The sequence below is a fragment of the Barbus barbus genome (genome assembly GCF_936440315.1).
Source record: "Barbus barbus genome assembly, chromosome: 13".
NCBI classification, from domain to species: Eukaryota; Metazoa; Chordata; class Actinopteri; order Cypriniformes; family Cyprinidae; genus Barbus; species Barbus barbus.
Window position 1 is genome coordinate 16,990,313 of NC_136741.1, and position 19,056 is coordinate 17,009,368.

The following is a 19,056-nucleotide window of genomic DNA, read 5'->3' on the forward strand; positions in this document are numbered from 1 at the left end:
TCTCTCTCTGTGTGGTTTTACTGCTGTTCACTGCTGTGTGTGTGCACTTAGGATGGGATAAATGCAGAGCACAAATTCCGAGTATGGGTTACCATACTTGGCCACATGTCACTTTCACTTTCATTTACTGTATTTACTGGTTTTACATAAGGACATTAGAATCTGAAATCACCATTGTGGGAGACTATTGTGCATTGTGCCAATGGTAATTACATACATAGAAAGCTTTCTGCATTTAGGTTTAGATGAAGTTTATTTAGCTATGAAGTTATAGAAAAATATAATTAGCTCAATATAAAAACAAACGTTTCTAGTTAATGGAAGGTCCCCATCATGATATAAAAACCGACATATGTTTCCATGTTCACCTATCTTCCAGGTCCTATAGCTTCCAAGTTTCATGAGCACATATTACCTGTTAAATGTGAAATATGGTCAGGATTAGAATCCATATACCAAAGTTTCTACATGCTATCACAAACATGTTGGCCTCAATCCCATCATAATCCCCTCTGACATCTGTAACAAAGTGGCTAGAGCCCTTCCACATTTCTAATGAGAGGACAGCTTTGATTGGGTGTTATGCCTTGCCTGAGACAGGCATTAACCAGCTGGGTGCTTTCTAGTCACAACCCCTGCTGAATCGCTTGGCCTCGGCTAGCAGCAGGGCAGCTTTGTCAGGAAGCTTGATGTCCTGATATGGCAGCTCTAAGCCACACATCTGGAAAGCAGATTAGGAGAACAGAAACCATTCACACGTAATGCTGAGAGGGACCAGATACCAGTGCTGGCTTTATCGTCTCTGTTTTCATGGGCGCCACGTCAGATTGCTTTGAAATCACTTGGTTGTATTCACAGCTGCACATAACGCCGTCAGAGCCACTCTCCGCCAGCAGAGTGCCACCAGACAGACTCATTAAACCCATTTCACATGCTCGGCAATGCACCAGGGGCACGGGACAATCAGAAATCTTGACCTGGATGTTTTTTTTTTTTTTTACTAAAAGGACACTGAATGGTCATTTATTGCCATGATTTCCTAATATTAATTCACTTTTATTACGTATGATGCAGACCAGAGGAACTCAAGATTAAAGTCTTGAGTCAAGATTAAAGCCCCCCCCCCCCCCCCCCCCCCACCAAAAAAAAAAAAAATATATATATATATATATCTGGCATCATTTACTCATCTTCATGTTGTTCCAAACCTGTATGACTTTCTTTCCTCTGTGGAACACAAAATAAAATATTTTGCTGAACATTGGGGTACAAAAACTTTGAACCACGTTAACTTACTTAGTTAAATAAATAAAAACAATAAAAAAACATTTTTTCAAAATATCTTCTTTTTTGTTCAACAGAATAAATACAGTCATACAGGTTTAAAATGTCGGTGGGTTTATAATATTGAATTTTCATTTTTGGTGATAAATATACAGTATATTACATTTTTGTCTTAAAGGGATAGTTCACCCAAAAATGAAAATTCTAGGCCCAGAAACCATGAATAATCAAGGCCCAGAAACTTGGAAAGGACATCGTTAAAATAATCCATGTGACATCAGGGGTTCAACAGTAATTTTTCGAAGCTACGAGAATACTTTTTGTGCTCAAAAGAAAACCAAACTTTATTTAACAATTTGTCTCCTCTGCGTCACCCTGGCGCCATTTTGGAGCCTACTTGGGCTCACAATATTAAGCATGACTATCTATCTATCTATCTATCTATCTATCTATCTATCTATCTATCTATCTATCTATCTATCTATCTATCTATCTATCTATCTATCTATCTATCTATCTATCAGTTGAACTACCTATTGTAATATATTATATAATACAATAGAAACCAATATAAATCACTTAAATATTTATTTGAATTCAAATTTGAATTTCAGTTTCACAATAACCTCAATTTGAAATTGTGAAACTGAACTGGTGTTCTTATCTTAATTCATTGAACAGCACACAAATCTGGTGGATGGTGTGGAAGTTGGAACAGTTCAATCCCTTTCTACCTCTCCTTTGCATCACAAACCCATCTTTGAAATGGCAAAAGGGCAAAAACAGAAAAAGCAGGGCACTTCAAAAGCCACCATGATCATGGTTTTAGCTTATCTGTGGGGGTCATCCTCTCGGGGGAGTGCAACTTATTAATGAAGTGCACTGAAGTAGAGCAAGTGTAAATCTACTGATATCTCAGCCCTTGCGCATTTTACTTTAAATACTTCAAAAATGTCAAATTACATCCATTACAAACTCATGCAGGACTATCGTTGTCGGAAGCATGCATGGGCCAAATGAGGCCTGCTATAGGGACCACACCATTACTAAATATAGCACAGTGATTGGAAATAAGAGCTCTTGTGTGCCAGAAAGCCGTGAAAGTGTTTGGTTTAGTGCATAAGCCCAACAGCTCGGATCAATATGTGGTACTCAGGGATTGTGTTGCAGGGGCATCTCAGTAATGGGATATTTGTACTTACTGAAGGCACTGGAAGCCCACGGCGTCCCCCTCAACAGCTGGGACAGATTTAGACCGGCCGTTGGCCCCCTTCCACCTATTGATCTCAAGGTATGGAGTTACAAACCTGCTTTCAGGTATGCATAACCCACTCAAAGATGAAAAAGAACTTCATCATCATCTTCTTTCTTTCTTGTTCCTTCTCCATCACTCCAAATGAAAGATGTGCTCTGCATGATTTGAGCTGTTCATCAGCAATATTCTTCCAAGTGAGAGAAAAAACATGGAGTGCTGGTGGCAATCAGTCTCAGGAGGTTGGGAAGAGGGGTATACATTTTGGGGCTGACAAATGATAGAGGCTAGAGCTATGAGGCTGTGTTTTCACTCGAATACTTTTTTGATAGAGAGCATAAGAAGCGAGCTGCATAAGCTAATCACTGGAACTCTAAGGACTTCATTGCGGAGGGCCATTTTGTTAGACTTGTCTTCATGGCTGCAATGGAGTGCAAGATTATACAAGTACCATGGTCTTGATTGCACCAGCCATGGAGAGATCCGGGTAATCACGCTATCCATCCTCATTTCCTAAAACAACGCGGCAGGTCACAAATGTGATGCAAGGCAATTCAGAACTACAGTGAATGAAGTTGGGAAATGATTGAGGATAAACTTATTTCCCCTCAAGTAGCTATTACCGAGTGAGTTCATCACCAGCTGTTTTATTTATTATCAATACAATACATGGCGGAGGGTCGTCAGACTGCAATTTAAAGGTGCAGTACTGTTTTTATGCGACATAAATGGAAAATAGCACAGATGTTACAGACAATAGCAAAACAGTTTAGATCATTAAGATAAATTAAAGGGTTAGTTCACCCAAAAATGATTAATTACTCATCCTCATGTCCAAACCCGGAAGACAACTCTGTTCATCTTCGGAACACAAATTTAAAAAAATATTTTGATAAAAACAAATATACAAAAAACAAACAAAAACATTTTGATTTCATCAAAAATATCTTAATTTGAACACTCCATATGAATTTAATACGAACCCTCCATAGACAGCAACACAACTACCATGTTCAAGGCCCAGAAAGGTAGAAAGGTAGTAAGTAGTCCATGTGACATCAGTGGTTCAACCTTCATTTTATGAAGCTACGAGAATACTTTTTGTGAAAAAAAACAACAAAAAATAATGACTTTATTCAACATTGTCTTCTCTTCTGTGTCAGTTACACACGTTCAGGAGAGTACCACAACATGTGCCTTGAACGTGGTAGTTCCGCTGCTGTCTATGGAGGGTCAGAAAGCTCTCGGATTTCATAAAAAATATCTTAATTTGTGTTTTGAAGATGACGTCTTACCTGTTTGGAACAACAAGAGGGTGAGTAATTATTGACAGAATTTTCATTTTTGGGTGAACTAACACTTTAAGAAATACAAGAAGATGTAAAGTATTATCAATGTGAAGACTAAATCGAATAAATTACTTAGGACACAGCTGTTTTTCTATGCTTTCAGCATTTTCGTGCCAGGGCCTGGGTCACGACTGACCTTTGCCTTGGCAAACCACACTGCATAGGATCTGTGCCTGAGGATGGGATATAATTGACATGGTCCACTGCTTGAGGGTTTGCTAGTTGGACTGGTATACTATGACAGGCAGAGATCATTTGGGTTAAAAATATAAACAGTCTGTTCAGCCTGCAAGAGACGTGTCTGACATTAAAATGTATGTGACATCAGAATTGATGAGGTCGGTTTATGAATGTAGATCATTGTCATCACACAAAATCTTTAATGGAATTCACATTTTGTCATTGATGGTGAGTGATTTTGTGTTCGTCGTAGCACTGGCCACACAGCGTGACGGTGAACTATGATTGAATGTAACCTGGATGCTGGATATTCTGGAGGGACAGGAAATGTATTGCTTTTTTTTTGCATAGTACACCGTTAATAAATTACACAAATAATATATCTGGACCCTATGTAAATACTGAAATTATACATATGCAATAATTGTGAAATATTATTACAAATCTTATAACTGTTTTCTATTTTAATGTATTTCAAAAAGTAATTTGTACATGTGATGCAAAGCTGAATTTTAGCAGCCATTACTTCAGTCTTCAGTGTCACACAGGGCTGGACTGGGACAAAAAATCGGCCCTGGCACTTTGGCCCAGATCGGCCCACTACATACGATCAAAATACTACCCATCTTTGCACGCTCTTGAATATGTATACCAGCTCATATTCCATAAAAGCACTAAAGCCGTATAATAATAGGTAGGAAAGAGTGAGAGTTGACACATTAAAAACTTCTAAAAAGTGTAATTTATTAATATAATAAAACTATAATCCACACTGATGAATCCTAAAACTATAGGCCTATATAGTTATGACATCCTGTGTATGTGACTGTGTGTTTGAGGGAGAAAGGGAAGAGACATGATAAATTGTTGATCAGATGATCACTGTTTCCCATAGTATAGCATTAAATAAAATGTAAACTTACTTAGTCAAATGTGTTAACTCCTTGCATGAACCTTTAAAAGCATAAGAAGGCATCCTGTGTGTTTGTGTGTGTGTGTGTGTGTGTGTGTGTGTAATGATAATGTCAGATCACACATCATTACAACAACACTTACCCTATTAAGTGTAACACCCCAGACTCCACTTTGAGTATAAAATGAATCATCCACGATTGTGCGCGCACTTGTTTGCACGGTTTGCAGATGAGCAAAGCTGTTCTAACTTACAAACACCAGACCACTGATTCTCAAACCTGCTTTCCTGCAGTCTGTGTTCTTCTGACTATTTTGTTGAAAGTAACGAATATGCTTCGGGGAAATGTATCGGAGTAAAAGTAAAAGTTGGCTGAAATATAAAAACTCAAGTACGCTACAGATACTCCCAAAAAATACTTAAGTACTGTAACGAAGTATTATTTCTTCGTTACAATACACCACTGTGTGTGTGTGTGTGTGTGTATGTGTGTGTGTGTGAGAGAGATAGCGAAAGCGAGAGAGCCCAAAAGGGGAGATGTTTAAAGATGTGATTGGGTCAGCCCAATGTCAATTAAGAAAATAACCAATGGGCTGCTGATTAAATGTCTCATGGGCCGGTCTGTCTGGGGGGAAAAAAATCCTAAACCGACTTTTTTTGACAAATACATTAAACAGTCGCAAAGACCACAGCGCCGTCAACTATTTAGGCGGAAAACCTATAGGCTGCTAAGAGTTTTATGGGCCGATCAGACAAACATGGTATGAGAAGATGTATAGGCCCGGCCCAAAAAGTACGTCAGCCCAGCGGGAAAATGCCCGGTCTGCCAGATGGCCAGTCCGCCCCTGGTGTCACATGATACTTCAGAAATCATTCTAATATGCTGACTTGGTGTTGTGGAAGCTGTGATAAAATTTTTTCAGGACTTTTTGATGAATACAAAGTTCACAAGAGCAGCATTCATTCTAAGTTGTAACATTATAATGTATTTACTGTCACATTTGATCAAATGTATTATATTAAAAATGTATTAATTTCTTTCCAAAAAAAATAAAAAATTACAGACCCCAGATTTTTGAAAAGTGATATATCACAGATTAACAGATATACATAGTAGCAGATATTATTGTAAAATATTGTAAATAGTTTATGGTAGACTAATTTCTAAACGAGTTCCTAGAAAAAAAAAAAAAAACATATCTTGTCTCAACACCAGGTGCAAATACCATCTGTCTCACTTTATGACTTTGAGTAAATAGCCTCTGCCTTAATTATTTTAGATAAAGTTTATTCAAACATTTTCCCATTGGATTGTAAGTGATTTTCTTTTTATCTGTTACCACTCAATTTGTTCCACTAAGCAAATAATAATGCACTGGTTCTTCACTGGCGGCAAGAATCCACTTTACTCTATTTGCTGACAAACAGCCCCCTGCCACCAAAGGAATGATCTGTATAAGGAGCTATTTCTATGCACTCACATCATCCAATTTAGTAGGATGTCTGCAGAGTAATGCAAACGTTTATGCAAACGTAATGTTTCCGGCTTCTTTTTTGTAGCCCTTTAGCATTGCCTGGAAATGTTTATGGCATGAGTGCTTGTCATAAATGCTGACATAGCAAAGTATTGGGTAACTAAGCAATTATGATACACTCTCAAAAATAAAGGTACAAAAGCTGTCACTGCAGTACCTTTTCAAAAGCTACACGTTTGTACTTATGAAGTTCAAATATGTACACTTTAAGTACTAATATGTATCTTTAAGATACCAAAATGGACCTTTTAGGTACAAACATGTAACTTTTGAAAAGGTACCGCCCCAGTGACAGCTTTTGTACCTTTATTTCTGAGAGTGTAGTAGATATGTTCAAGTCTAGATCACTGGGTCATTTTGTAATTGCAAGTCTTCACATGTAATTTTGTTTTAATTAATATTAGATAATTTAAGAAGAATGCATATTTAATTTATTTAATAATGCAAATATAGTTTACAAAAAACAGTCCTATATACAGTATATAATATTGTAATATAAATTTTGATTGATAGGGGCCATAAGAATAGACTATATATATATCAACCCCCCCCCCCCCCCAGCTAAATATAATGGGAGGAAAATGAGTGCTGTGGCATCAGCGGTTAGATTTATGGTGGTGTGTGCTTGTGTTAATGCGCTGGAAGAACGTGCTTCAGGAAGAGGTGAGTTTGGCTGGAAAAACAAGCTGTTTCAGCAGAAGGAATTCCATAGAGAAAGTCCTCACACACTACACAGCCACTACCTGAGAGAGCCATCTGTGTCTCGACTAGTCGAGCCCCATGACAGTAGAGCCAGACTGTGTGGTTAGGGGTCAGTCCAGCCCGCACAGACAAACACAATCACACACATACATTGCATCCCAGAACACCTGGTGGAAATGTGCATGTAGGCCAATGTCTCATGTCGGTGTTTGAAATACAACTGCTCTTGTTCTCTCTCATATAGGTGTGCAGTCAGTCAGTGATCTGTTTGGCGAAGATTACAAGTGATTGGTGCAAACACAGCTAGCTGCCTGTGCTTGGACATAATAATCTCAGCCATGCTGTCAACAGTCCTCATATGTACACTCACCTAAAGGATTATTAGGAACACCTGTTAAATTTCTCATTAATGCAATTATCTAATCATCCAATCACATGGCAGTTGCTTCAATGCATTTAGGGGTGTGGTCCTGGTCAAGACAATCTCCTGAACTCCAAACTGAATGTCAGAATGGGAAAGAAAGGTGATTTAAGCAATTTTGAGCGTGGCATGGTTGTTGGTGCCAGACGGGCCGGTCTGAGTATTTCACAATCTGCTCAGTTACTGGGATTTTACTGGGGTTTACAAAGAATGGTGTGAAAAGGGAAAAACATCCAGTATGCGGCAGTCCTGTGGGCGAAAATGCCTTGTTGATGCTAGAGGTCAGAGGAGAATGGGCCGACTGATTCAAGCTGATAGAAGAGCAACTTTGACTGAAATAACCACTCGTTACAACCGAGGTATGCAGCAAAGCATTTGTGAAGCCACAACACGCACAACCTTGAGGCGGATGGGCTACAACAGCAGAAGACCCCACCGGGTACCACTCATCTCCACTACAAATAGGAAAAAGAGGCTACAATTTGCACGAGCTCACCAAAATTGGACGGTTGAAGACTGGAAAAATGTTGCCTGGTCTGATGAGTCTCGATTTCTGTTGAGACATTCAGATGGTAGAGTCAGAATTTGGCGTAAACAGAATGAGAACATGGATCCATCATGCCTTGTTACCACTGTGCAGGCTGGTGGTGGTGGTGTAATGGTGTGGGGGATGTTTTCTTGGCACACTTTAGGCCCCTTAGTGCCAATTGGGCATCGTTTAAATGCCACGGCCTACCTGAGCATTGTTTCTGACCATGTCCATCCCTTTATGACCACCATGTACCCATCCTCTGATGGCTACTTCCAGCAGGATAATGCACCATGTCACAAAGCTCGAATCATTTCAAATTGGTATCTTGAACATGACAATGAGTTCACTGAACTAAAATGGCCCCCACAGTCACCAGATCTCAACCCAATAGAGCATCTTTGGGATGTGGTGGAACGGGAGCTTCGTGCCCTGGATGTGCATCCCACAAATCTCCATCAACTGCAAGATGCTATCCTATCAATATGGGCCAACATTTCTAAAGAATGCTTTCAGCACCTTGTTGAATCAATGCCACGTAGAATTAAGGCAGTTCTGAAGGCGAAAGGGGGTCAAACACAGTATTAGTATGGTGTTCCTAATAATCCTTTAGGTGAGTGTGTATATATATATATATATATATATATATATATATATATATATATATATATATATATATATAATATTATTATTATTTTTTTTTTTTTTCGTATTCCTCATCCTTTCCTATCAAAATGCATGCAACGGATGCGAAAACGCAGAAAATCTAACCTGATCCAAATTTTTTTATGACGGATGAAAGTTTCGGAGGCAGTGTGCAAATGTGATTGACACAACGTGAGGTCGTATTTATTTTTTAACGTGCGAAAATTTCGGACTCAGTGTGCAGTGAACTTAAGTCATTACTACGGTGGCCCAGTAGTGCACAAATGGCCTTTCTGTCCTTGAAGTTGAAAAACAAGCAGAGTGAATGCAAACATTTGGACAAATTATTTTAACAGTTTACACAAAAATTCTTTATGGCTCTATTTTATGCTACACACCACACAAATAATAGAATGGAGGACTCGACTTCCAATTGATTTCTCTAGAGTTTGATGTTAGCATTTTGCTAAGGTAATGGAATAATACTCACAGAATATTGGATAAAAGCATAAAGAAATATTGGATAAAGTTATCTTTTGATTACACTCAAATAATTTATTGATACTTTTCAGTATTTAATTAAATATGAATGTACTTACGCTACCAAAAATTTTGAAGTCAGTATGTTTTTCTATAGAAATTAATATAAGTTTTATTGAGCAAGACTAAATTGATTGAAAGTGGCATTAAAGACATTTATAATAATAATAAAATGTAGTAAATATTTTTATTTCAAAATGAATGCTGTTCTTTTGAATTTTATATTGATAAAAAAAATTCTGAAAACAAAAAACGTATCACAGTTTCCACAAAAATATTAAGTAGCACTGTTTTCAACATATACAGCATATACATAGAAGATATTGTTCTTGAGCATCAAATTAGCATATTAGAATGATTTCTGAAAGATCATGTGACACTAAACCTAGAGAAATGGCTGCTAAAAAAAATAGCTTTTTCTCAATTCCATATTAAAATGTATTAGAAAACAGCTTTAAATTCAAATATTTTATACATCACTATTTTACTGTATTTTTGACCAAATAAATGTGAATTTAAGAGACTTTCAAAAACATTAAAATCTTTATGACCTCAGACTTATGAATGATCAAATCATTTCTGAGCATGTCATAATGCATCATGGGATTGGCTTCTCCATAAAGGATACATGCAATGCGTCAGAATTTGTCCAAAGCAAAGTATCTTAGGAAGCAGGGTAATTAAGATGCCTTCCTTTTGGAACAGATTTTGCATCAGGAGGGCACATATGATGCCTAAAATGCTGCATCCGTAGGCAGTTCACTGGGTTTTGGAAGAGCGCTTTGGTTTCAACACTTCAGCAGTGTGGTGTGCCATGTATCAAATGTTGTTTTCCTGTTTTGCAATCTTGTCAATCTACTACATAATACACTACGCCATAAAGTCTCTCCTATCCCTATCTATGTCCTTCCAGTTTGGATTACACTCCTGTCAAACATGGTCTAATCTTCCATTTTTCATGAAGAAGTCTGTAAAGGATGGATAGGATGTTGCCCTTTGACCTTTTCTACTGCATGCAGCATGATCTCCTCTGTTTCTGAGTGGGGAATTCATCATGCCAGCACCACTTGACCTCAGCACATGTGAGCTTATGTGGAACAGATGGGACCAGGCAAGGGTTTGGGTCACAGCTGTGCTGGAGGCACTGCCCCCTGCTGATGTATCCTTGAGTCTCTTTAAAAAGCCCTCTACTGAGGTAAACCCCAAACTGCCTGCTAGTGTTGTTGTTGCTTTCTGTACTGTGCCCCCTGTAATGGCAGTGCAACAATGTTTTGGTTGGCATATTAGGGTTAATATGCATATTTATAGAGGTCTGATTCCTTGTTCCCTGCTCTATTTAACAGGAAGTGCCAGCTTACAGCGTATCTACTAAACAACTGTGTCCAAAAAGCTGTTTCATGCTCTTCAGGATGCCAAAAGTCTGAATTAGCCTTTCTGACATAATTTTTTGCATCTCAATTTGACTAATTTGACTAAATGGAGCTGAGTGTATTTTATTTATGTTTTACTGTATAACAGAAAGCAGCTTTTCCATACAATAAAACCATGGCAGATCATTTTCGGTGAATAATTAAATTTTAGTTCAGTTCTTCACAGAAAACTATGGCTTCAAAAGAATTTATTGTGTGTGTGTGTGTTCCTTTTTTAAGTTTGGCAGCCTTTGGTCCCAATCCAGTTCTACTGTATGGAAGAGAGCAGCTTAACATCTGCTGAACATCTCCTTTTGTGCCCCAAGAAAGAATGAAAGTCAAACAGGGTTAGAAAGACATGTGGGTGAGTGAGTGTGATGATGTTTCATAATTTTTGGGGCGCACTATCCCTTTAATGTCTCATGTGTTACAAAATGTGCATTTTAAGCTGCTATGTACTAGCCTCAGCAACAAAGCTTTAAGTATCTGGAATCTTGTCAGGGTTTTGATTCAATTACAGCTGAAGACTGCCTGCTGTGTGATGAATAAAACTCACATCGCTACCATAAATCTTCAAACATCAAAAAGAAGAAATCCGACTACATCCACACCCTCAGTTATGCTGCTCACTTCATGTAATTAAGCTCACCTTCTTCTACAGCAATTATCTTGATTTATCAAGATTCTCTCAGATGCTGTTGCTTCTGCCAAATGTTATGTAATAGAGTTTTGAGACAATTTAGTGTCACATAAAGCCTTAAACATTAATTTGAAAAATCAGAGCAGTCTCTGTTTGTTTTTCTCTCTGATCTCTGTGGACTAGTTCCTAGAATGGTTTGGTTCAGCTAATTAGCAATGGTTGAGAGAGAGAAAGGGAGGGAGAAAGAGAGAGAGATAGAGATAGAGAGTGAGCATGCAAAAAGAGTGGATAGATGAAGATAAGAGTCCATAATTGATAGATATAAGATGTTCATAATTGTTCATTGGCAATCCAGTAATTGCATGTTGAAATTGCTTTCTCTTTGTTTTTAGGATGGGTTACTATAGGGATATTAGAAACTAAAGAAAGAAGAATTCTAGGGTTTATTAGTTTTCTGCACCTCTACTTTTAACTCTCAATTGTAAACTGACTGGGGAAAAATTTCCAAGCTAACACCCAGAACAAATGGTAAATGTATATATTTGTGGCAATTTTACAGAGAGCTCTAACTAAATGTACATTCCAAAATAAAAATAAAACACAGAATAAACAAAATCAAACAAAACACGAAACACAAAACAAAAAGAAACATTAAACAAAAAAACAAAAAACAAAACATGAAACAAGCAAACAAAAAAAGATAACATGAAACAAAAAAAACAAAACAAAAACACACAAGACACAAGACAAAACAAAGCAAAACAAAGTGGGGGGTTGGGGGGGTCATGTTCGCCCAGATATAATGGCTGCTACACCCCTGCAAGCATTGGTGCCACTTCAAAGAGATTAGAAGTGGGTCCATATTTGTCAGTCCAAATTTTCCAGTGCCAAAGCACATCCTGCCTTCCCTGATGACTAGCCTCATATAACGCCTATAGCTGATGAGTCCACCATGGACCCTGATGAAGGCAGAGGGATTGTATCTATAGGCTGCACTTAGAGATGGATGAGGCACCACGCAGGGATGGTGGTAACTGCCCTACTTCTCGCAATTAGTTTTGATTTGAAGCTCAAAGGAACTGTTCCTAACCGACCTGCTCATTTCGCTATCGTTCCTCATCCCAAGCTTCTACTGGGATTGTTTTGAATTATGGGATAGGATGTGCAAATTTCCTATCCCCTCATTGGTGACCTCGTTTGGCTCCAGTTCATACTACAGACCATCATTAAATTCATGATCATAAAAAAAAACACTGTAATCTGATGCTATCTTTGAATCCACATGGGGGAAAAAAACACATGTACACAACATTGTACTCAGGGTTCATGCTTTTCCAATATTTACAAAGCGTTCGCTACACACTGAGTACATCAGAAGCAGCTTCTTAATGATGAAAGTCTTTCACTGGCCTTGCAACTTTCCCTCCACCCATAAAATTTTAACATTTCTAATTTATTATATATTAATTACGCTCTATTTATGCATTACGTAACAGCTTACGCGAACATCTCTCATGTAAGACCCTCATCATTTATTTACTGCCTTGAAGTGACAGAGTCAGATGGACCATCACACACCAAAATGAGATAAAGATGCGACAAAAGCTGCTCATATATTCTCCGGGGGTAAAGAGAATGCTATCACTTATTTCGCCTGCTCCGGTCTGATTCTCCTGACTCTCTTTTCCCTCTAAGTATCTCCCGCTGATTGTTTTCCCTGCCGGCCTTGAGTTTTGTCCTCTCAGATAAGTGTCCATGAGAGACGTGACACACTCAGCCTAATCAGCTCTAACAGGTAAAATACAAAATAGTCCCTTGTCTGTTTGTTTCTTCAGGAATTTAGGTTTAAGAGTTGAGCCGGAGATGCAAAATTCGAATCAAACCGTAGCGGCGAGATCCTCCTTATCAGTGATGTAAAAATACCCCCTGTCAAGAAGCACACCTTGAGTGAGACAGATGGTCTATTGATTTTATTTGAAAGACTGCCACATGCCCCTCTCTATTACACTGTCCTTCTTCCGGACTTTATCAACAGGATTTTAGTATTATTGTGACGGATACTGAGAGACATATGCACTCTCAACAGCTAGACAAACTGATTGTGTAAGCTAAAATACTGCATTAAAGCATTATGGTAGTCATAACACACAAGGTGTCACAACCAAAGTGACTTTTTTAGCAGTAATGCATGTTCAGTGGGAACTCAACCCATGGCCTTGGCATTGTATGAGCCACGCTGAACCAGCTGAACTATGTAACATGTTTCATTAACATTGATATCTGAGTCTTTGTGTACTAAAGGTACCCGCCAGCTTGCCTGACACTCTACTTTAGTAAAATGCAGTGTGCAAAGCAATGAATGAATGATGTTTTTCATTGCAAATTAATCAAAAGTTGATTCTAACAGATCAACGATAATCTTTCTTTTAAAGGAACAGATTACCCAAAAATGAAGATTTGCTCACCCCCATGTCATTCCAAACTCATATACATTCATTTCTTCTGTGCAATACAAGAGAATATATTTTGAAAACTGATTTAGCTGTTTGTCTTTTTGGAGCTTCAGCATTTTTGTGCCCACTGACTTCCATAGTAGACAAAAAGGGAGCGTGAAAATACTCCACAACTCTACTGCTATATTGCAAGTCTTCTAAAGCCACACAGTTTTTATTAATATAATAAACAGAGAAACTTCAAAGTCAAACCAAAACATACATCTAAAAATTAAATTAAATACGGTGACACATACATGATCGCTGTAAACAGCTGAAAAGTTTTTTCATGTTATGCAGAAGAAAGTAAGCCCTACAACATTGGCCTGCTGTGTAAACAAGATATTTTTTTCATTTTGGGGTGAACTGATTTCAGATCTTCTCAAATGACTTTAAAGTTTTAGACTACACTTAAATTTGTGTCATTCCATGTCATTCCAAACCCATTTAACTTTCTTTCTTCTGTGGAACATAAAATAAGATATTTTGAAGAATGTTTGTATCCAAACCGTTCTAGTGACCATTGACTTCCACGGAATGGAGAAAAACACAATATTTCTCAAAATATTTTATCTCACATTCCAGAGATAAAAGAAGTCTTACAGGTTTGGAATGACATCAGGTTGAATAAATGATGACAGACAGGTTTGGTTCCCATTGACTTCAATTAGATTTTTTGTCCATGCAACGAAAGTTAAAAGGAACCACAACTGTTTGGTTACCAACTTTCTTCGTAATACAGAAGAAAGAAATGCACACAAGTTTGAAATGGGGGGGGGGGGGGGGGGGGGTAAATGATGACAGAATTTTTATTTTTGAAGATGACAGAAATTTAATCTCTTTCGAAAGTAAACACTTTCGAGATCCAATAGCGACTGAACCTGCCATCTTTTAATTTCGTAAAAGCCTAAACCTCAGAGAAATGTTTGAGTAGAGCTGAAATTGGCATGAATTGATGTTTGGCCACACACGAAAAAATCTCTTGATTTTTTTTTTTTACATTTAACTAAGAGCTGTTCTATTTCTTTAAAGTTTGCTGTTTCCAGCAGGGTGCTATTATAATTTGCTTGTAATTTCATCACGTGTTTAGCAGCACTGCTTGTAACACAATTAATCTAACCTTCATTAGCCCACGAAGGATTAATCTATGCTTATTACATTAATATTCAGAAGATAGAGACTCTCTAAATCTATCTGTCTTTTTCTTTCTCAGGCGTTTCTATTGGGAAAGGCCCTGAAAGGTCATATTGAGACCCTCTCACATAAATCAATAGCTGTCACAATTGTAGGGTCTCTGAGCGTGCTGCAGTCTGTGCCTGGATATTTTACACTCGCAGAGGTGTCACACAAGCATGTCTCAATCTCTTTTTCTGAGCCCGAGATGAACTGCTGTTCATCTCCTTGGCAAAAGCACTGTCACTGTCAAAGCCAGGGATGCAACATGAAAAAGCCAACAGACCACATGCCTGTCAGCCTATCAGAGTCGCATGGTAGGAAAACATCTGACAGGACTGTATCTGCACACCTGTGGGAAATCAGAGAGACTCTATTCACAAGGCAAAGCTGCATAAAGGGATTATACACAACACAGCAGCTCTATGAGATACCCATTAGGCAGGCAATTTAGAAAATGGGAGGATAACGTTGCATTTATATATAATTTTATATTTGAAAAAAGGCTGATAGAGCACAGTAAATGCTGTACAGAGGCTCTGTTGAGGGTAATGGCCAATTGTTAGCCAGCTGTACAAATGACTTTAAGTGAAGTATTGTACCTCACCTTGCCTTTCTTTTATAGTTATAAATGGAAATATAATTTAAAAGAAATACAGTATCACACCAATTTTTCAGAAAACCAGTATGACATTTACAGTTTATACAAACACACAGTTTGGCCAATTATAGTCTAATTTTACTCCATCAACAAAATATTTACAAATAAAGCCAAAGCAGGATGTGTACTGACAGTCTGGAACACAGCAAACACTGATGAGCGGAGTAATCCAAACACTGAAGTGTCTCAGTGCCTCCTATAAATAATAATACATTTAATTAAACCGATTTATGGTTAATTTCAGGGTTGTATGGTTGCATACTGCCATTTATGAAACCATTACATTGATTTACAGAAATAATAACTGAGATACGCTAATAGAATATTGAACTGTTACACCAATGATTCTTAATTGGATTCTATAACAGGGGTTTCATCCTGTAGGGAATCGGACACTAACTAAGCTTTTCTGAAAAACAGATGAAAAAAAGACATGTCAGGTTTTGGACCAAAAATGGCAAGTAACGCCTGAACTGAGCAAAGAGGTATAGAGACAATCCATTGAATCCTGAATATGCAGAAGATGCTTCCGCTAATTGAAGTAATATAAAAGTAAAAAGGCAAGGGAGATTTTTACCAGCGTTCCATAAGGTGCTTTATCTTGGCCAGACAGCGTGGTACATTTCAGTGATAGCCGGAGTGAGATAAGACACATTACGCACGCAGATAGCTGCACTTGGACTGTTTGTGATGCCCATGTTTGATAGAGAACGCAACACACTGCGTTGCAAATTAATCTCAAACAGCCGTATGGCTGTAAAGGGCAGGAATCACCCAAGCAACTGGAGTTATTTATAGTAATTATAACACGTGTTGTTACATCTGAGGTGTGAGCTGAAATATTTGGTTTAAATTGGTCAAATAACTCTTAAAATAACTACTTTGATATTTATCTGCAGGTACAGGACTATCAATGCACAGATTGTCACAGAGGAAATATAAGATAGAACAAACCTTCTGCGTTTTGTGAAGGAAATATCATGAGCTGTCATGCTATGAGAGTAGACTCCTTTTAAATTCTTAATTTATTGTTTTTTACATATATTATTATCAAATCGTATTGTGTTGTTGAAGATGAAACGGCTTAAACTTACACGCTACCCCTAAAAGAAATTTGGTCTATGAAAATGATCAGAGTGAAATATTGATTTCCAATGCCCCCTAGTGTGGTAAGATGCTTATGATTAATACCTCAAAGCTACTCACAAACTTTGAAATCCAAGTTTTCTTTTTTAACAGCAAAAACCAGCAAAGCATATTCATCTTAATGGCTGATGTGATCACTTTGAACAACTCTGACTTTCTTGTATACTTAAGTATCAATGTATTATTGCTTAGACATTTGATTTGAAGTCTTCACGGCAATGCAGTTATATATTTATACATAATGTGCAAATGCAAACTGTTTGCCTGTAATATAAATTGAGACACTTGTGCAGAAAAGCAATACTAATTTTTTCACCAACAATGGAGAGAAACAGTAAACAGCATATACTCTGAGATGGCTTCAAGGGAGAATGAGACGTCACTGTCAAGATAAGTGTGTCTGTTTAGGGGGGAGGAGCTGCAAAGAGCCCAGTGAAGGACAGATAAAACATCTGCTTTGCACAGAGAGAACATTTCCTCTTAAATTACCTCCCTACCTGACAGAGAAAATGTGATATCTTACTCTCCCTAACTCCCCAAAGCCTGAAATAAAAGCCTCTAACATGATGAGAACAGTTATGAATAGGACCATATGAGACTCTTATCAAGTGTCCGATTACCTTTGTGCTGAAAACACATCCATTTTCTGTCTCCTGGAACATTAATAACACAACGGAACAATTATACTCATACATTGTTGCATATGGTACATCATTTTACATAGACGTGTATGCACATAGGTGCAAGGATAAGTAGGTGTCTGAGTATAAAACTGTGGTCAGTCTAAAGAATTATGGTAAATATAATGAATATAGTGAAGCCAATCACTATCTAAGTGATATGAAGGTAACTGAAGCCACATCTGTCGTAGACAAAAGGTATTAAAAAGCTACTCTGGTTTCATTAGAAGCTGTAAAAGAAGTCATAAAATATTCAGCTGGTGAATTATTTGGAAGTTTAAAGACTTGGTAAACAAAGCGCTACCTGCTTTAATTTAGCAGGTACGTAATGAAGAGATCTTCATAAAATAGTAACAATCTATTGTTGCTATAATAAGAACAGAGGTTCAAAAGACCCCCGTGTGTCTCGTTTTGTACAAAACGTGATTTATGGATTGCTACTTCAAGTTCAACTCTGTAGGCCTGTTTTTTATTACTCAGGTGATACAAAAAGTTTTGGGTAATTTATTATTGGTGATACTACAACAAAGTGCGCAACTGAGTGATTTGTTTAGCAGTAAGTTCGCAACAAGACAAGCAATGTTTATATCCAAGTGTTTTGTAACTGGAAACTTGCTTTTCGTTCTGTTTTGCAGATAGCTTATTTTACCTCGTAAATTGTCCAGCTGGCATCTGCATCATCTAGATGAACAGCACTGGTTTAACACTTCTTTGATTGCTTAATGAATCATACTTAAACTGGCATTTTCTTATAGAATATCTCACCATTTCAGAGCCTATCTGCCATTTATATCTTATATCATGGAATAATATTAATAAACACAACAAACATCAACAGCAAGCAATAATCTTAAGCAGGAGGACAAACCCCAACTTAACTCATAAAGCTCTGGCATATGATTTTAATGCACTGATCACTTAAGAATTGCACCTAACATGCTTCCAGTGCAATCCAGTGATTTCAGTGCAACTAAAACAATCCAAATAGCAGCCATCATAAATGTAAAGAAAAGTATTGTACGTCTTATGTGAGCAGAGTCTTACCTGCATATGCCCCTGGTACATATTTAGTGGAGAAGGTCCCAGACTATGGATCGCAGTTAGATGAACGCAAGAAATATGATGACTCTTCTAATGTTCATGCGTGCGAGAGTGCTCTAAAAAGTACTGAAAGAACTGCTCTTGAAATTGAGTCCAGTGAGGGGAGCCGACACACTGGAGCTGTCTCGTGAACCAAGTGCTGAATTTACGCGCACGCGATAGCTTTCGTCACCGACGCACTTTATAAGGCGTGAAGGCTTGAGCGCAGCTGCTTCCCGAGCTTCACGTGCGCCGGAGAGTCTCTTCACCAAGTTGCTGAGGAGCGCGATGGATGCGCTGAACGCTCGAGGATCGTGCCTACGTCATAATCTCAGCCCCGGTGTGTTTTATTGTAGTTGGTCTGATTCTTCAGCAATTCCTCCCTCCTTTATCAGAAACACACTCTCTCTCCTTCTGTTCGTCCC

General features: G+C 37.9%; 1 protein-coding gene across 1 annotated transcript in view; it reads right to left on the minus strand.

The window, feature by feature from the left end:
* The window catches only part of LOC306879088 (PEX5-related protein-like), a gene marked incomplete at both ends in the record, with an annotated part of 79,616 nt that extends 61,000 nt beyond the window's left edge, over positions 1–18,616 (minus strand). The window contains one exon of the mRNA XM_079431794.1: positions 18,596–18,616. Coding sequence (XP_079287920.1) covers positions 18,596–18,616 — 21 coding nt within the window. The remainder of the gene's footprint in view (positions 1–18,595) is intronic.
* Between the last annotated feature and the right edge of the window lie 440 nt (positions 18,617–19,056).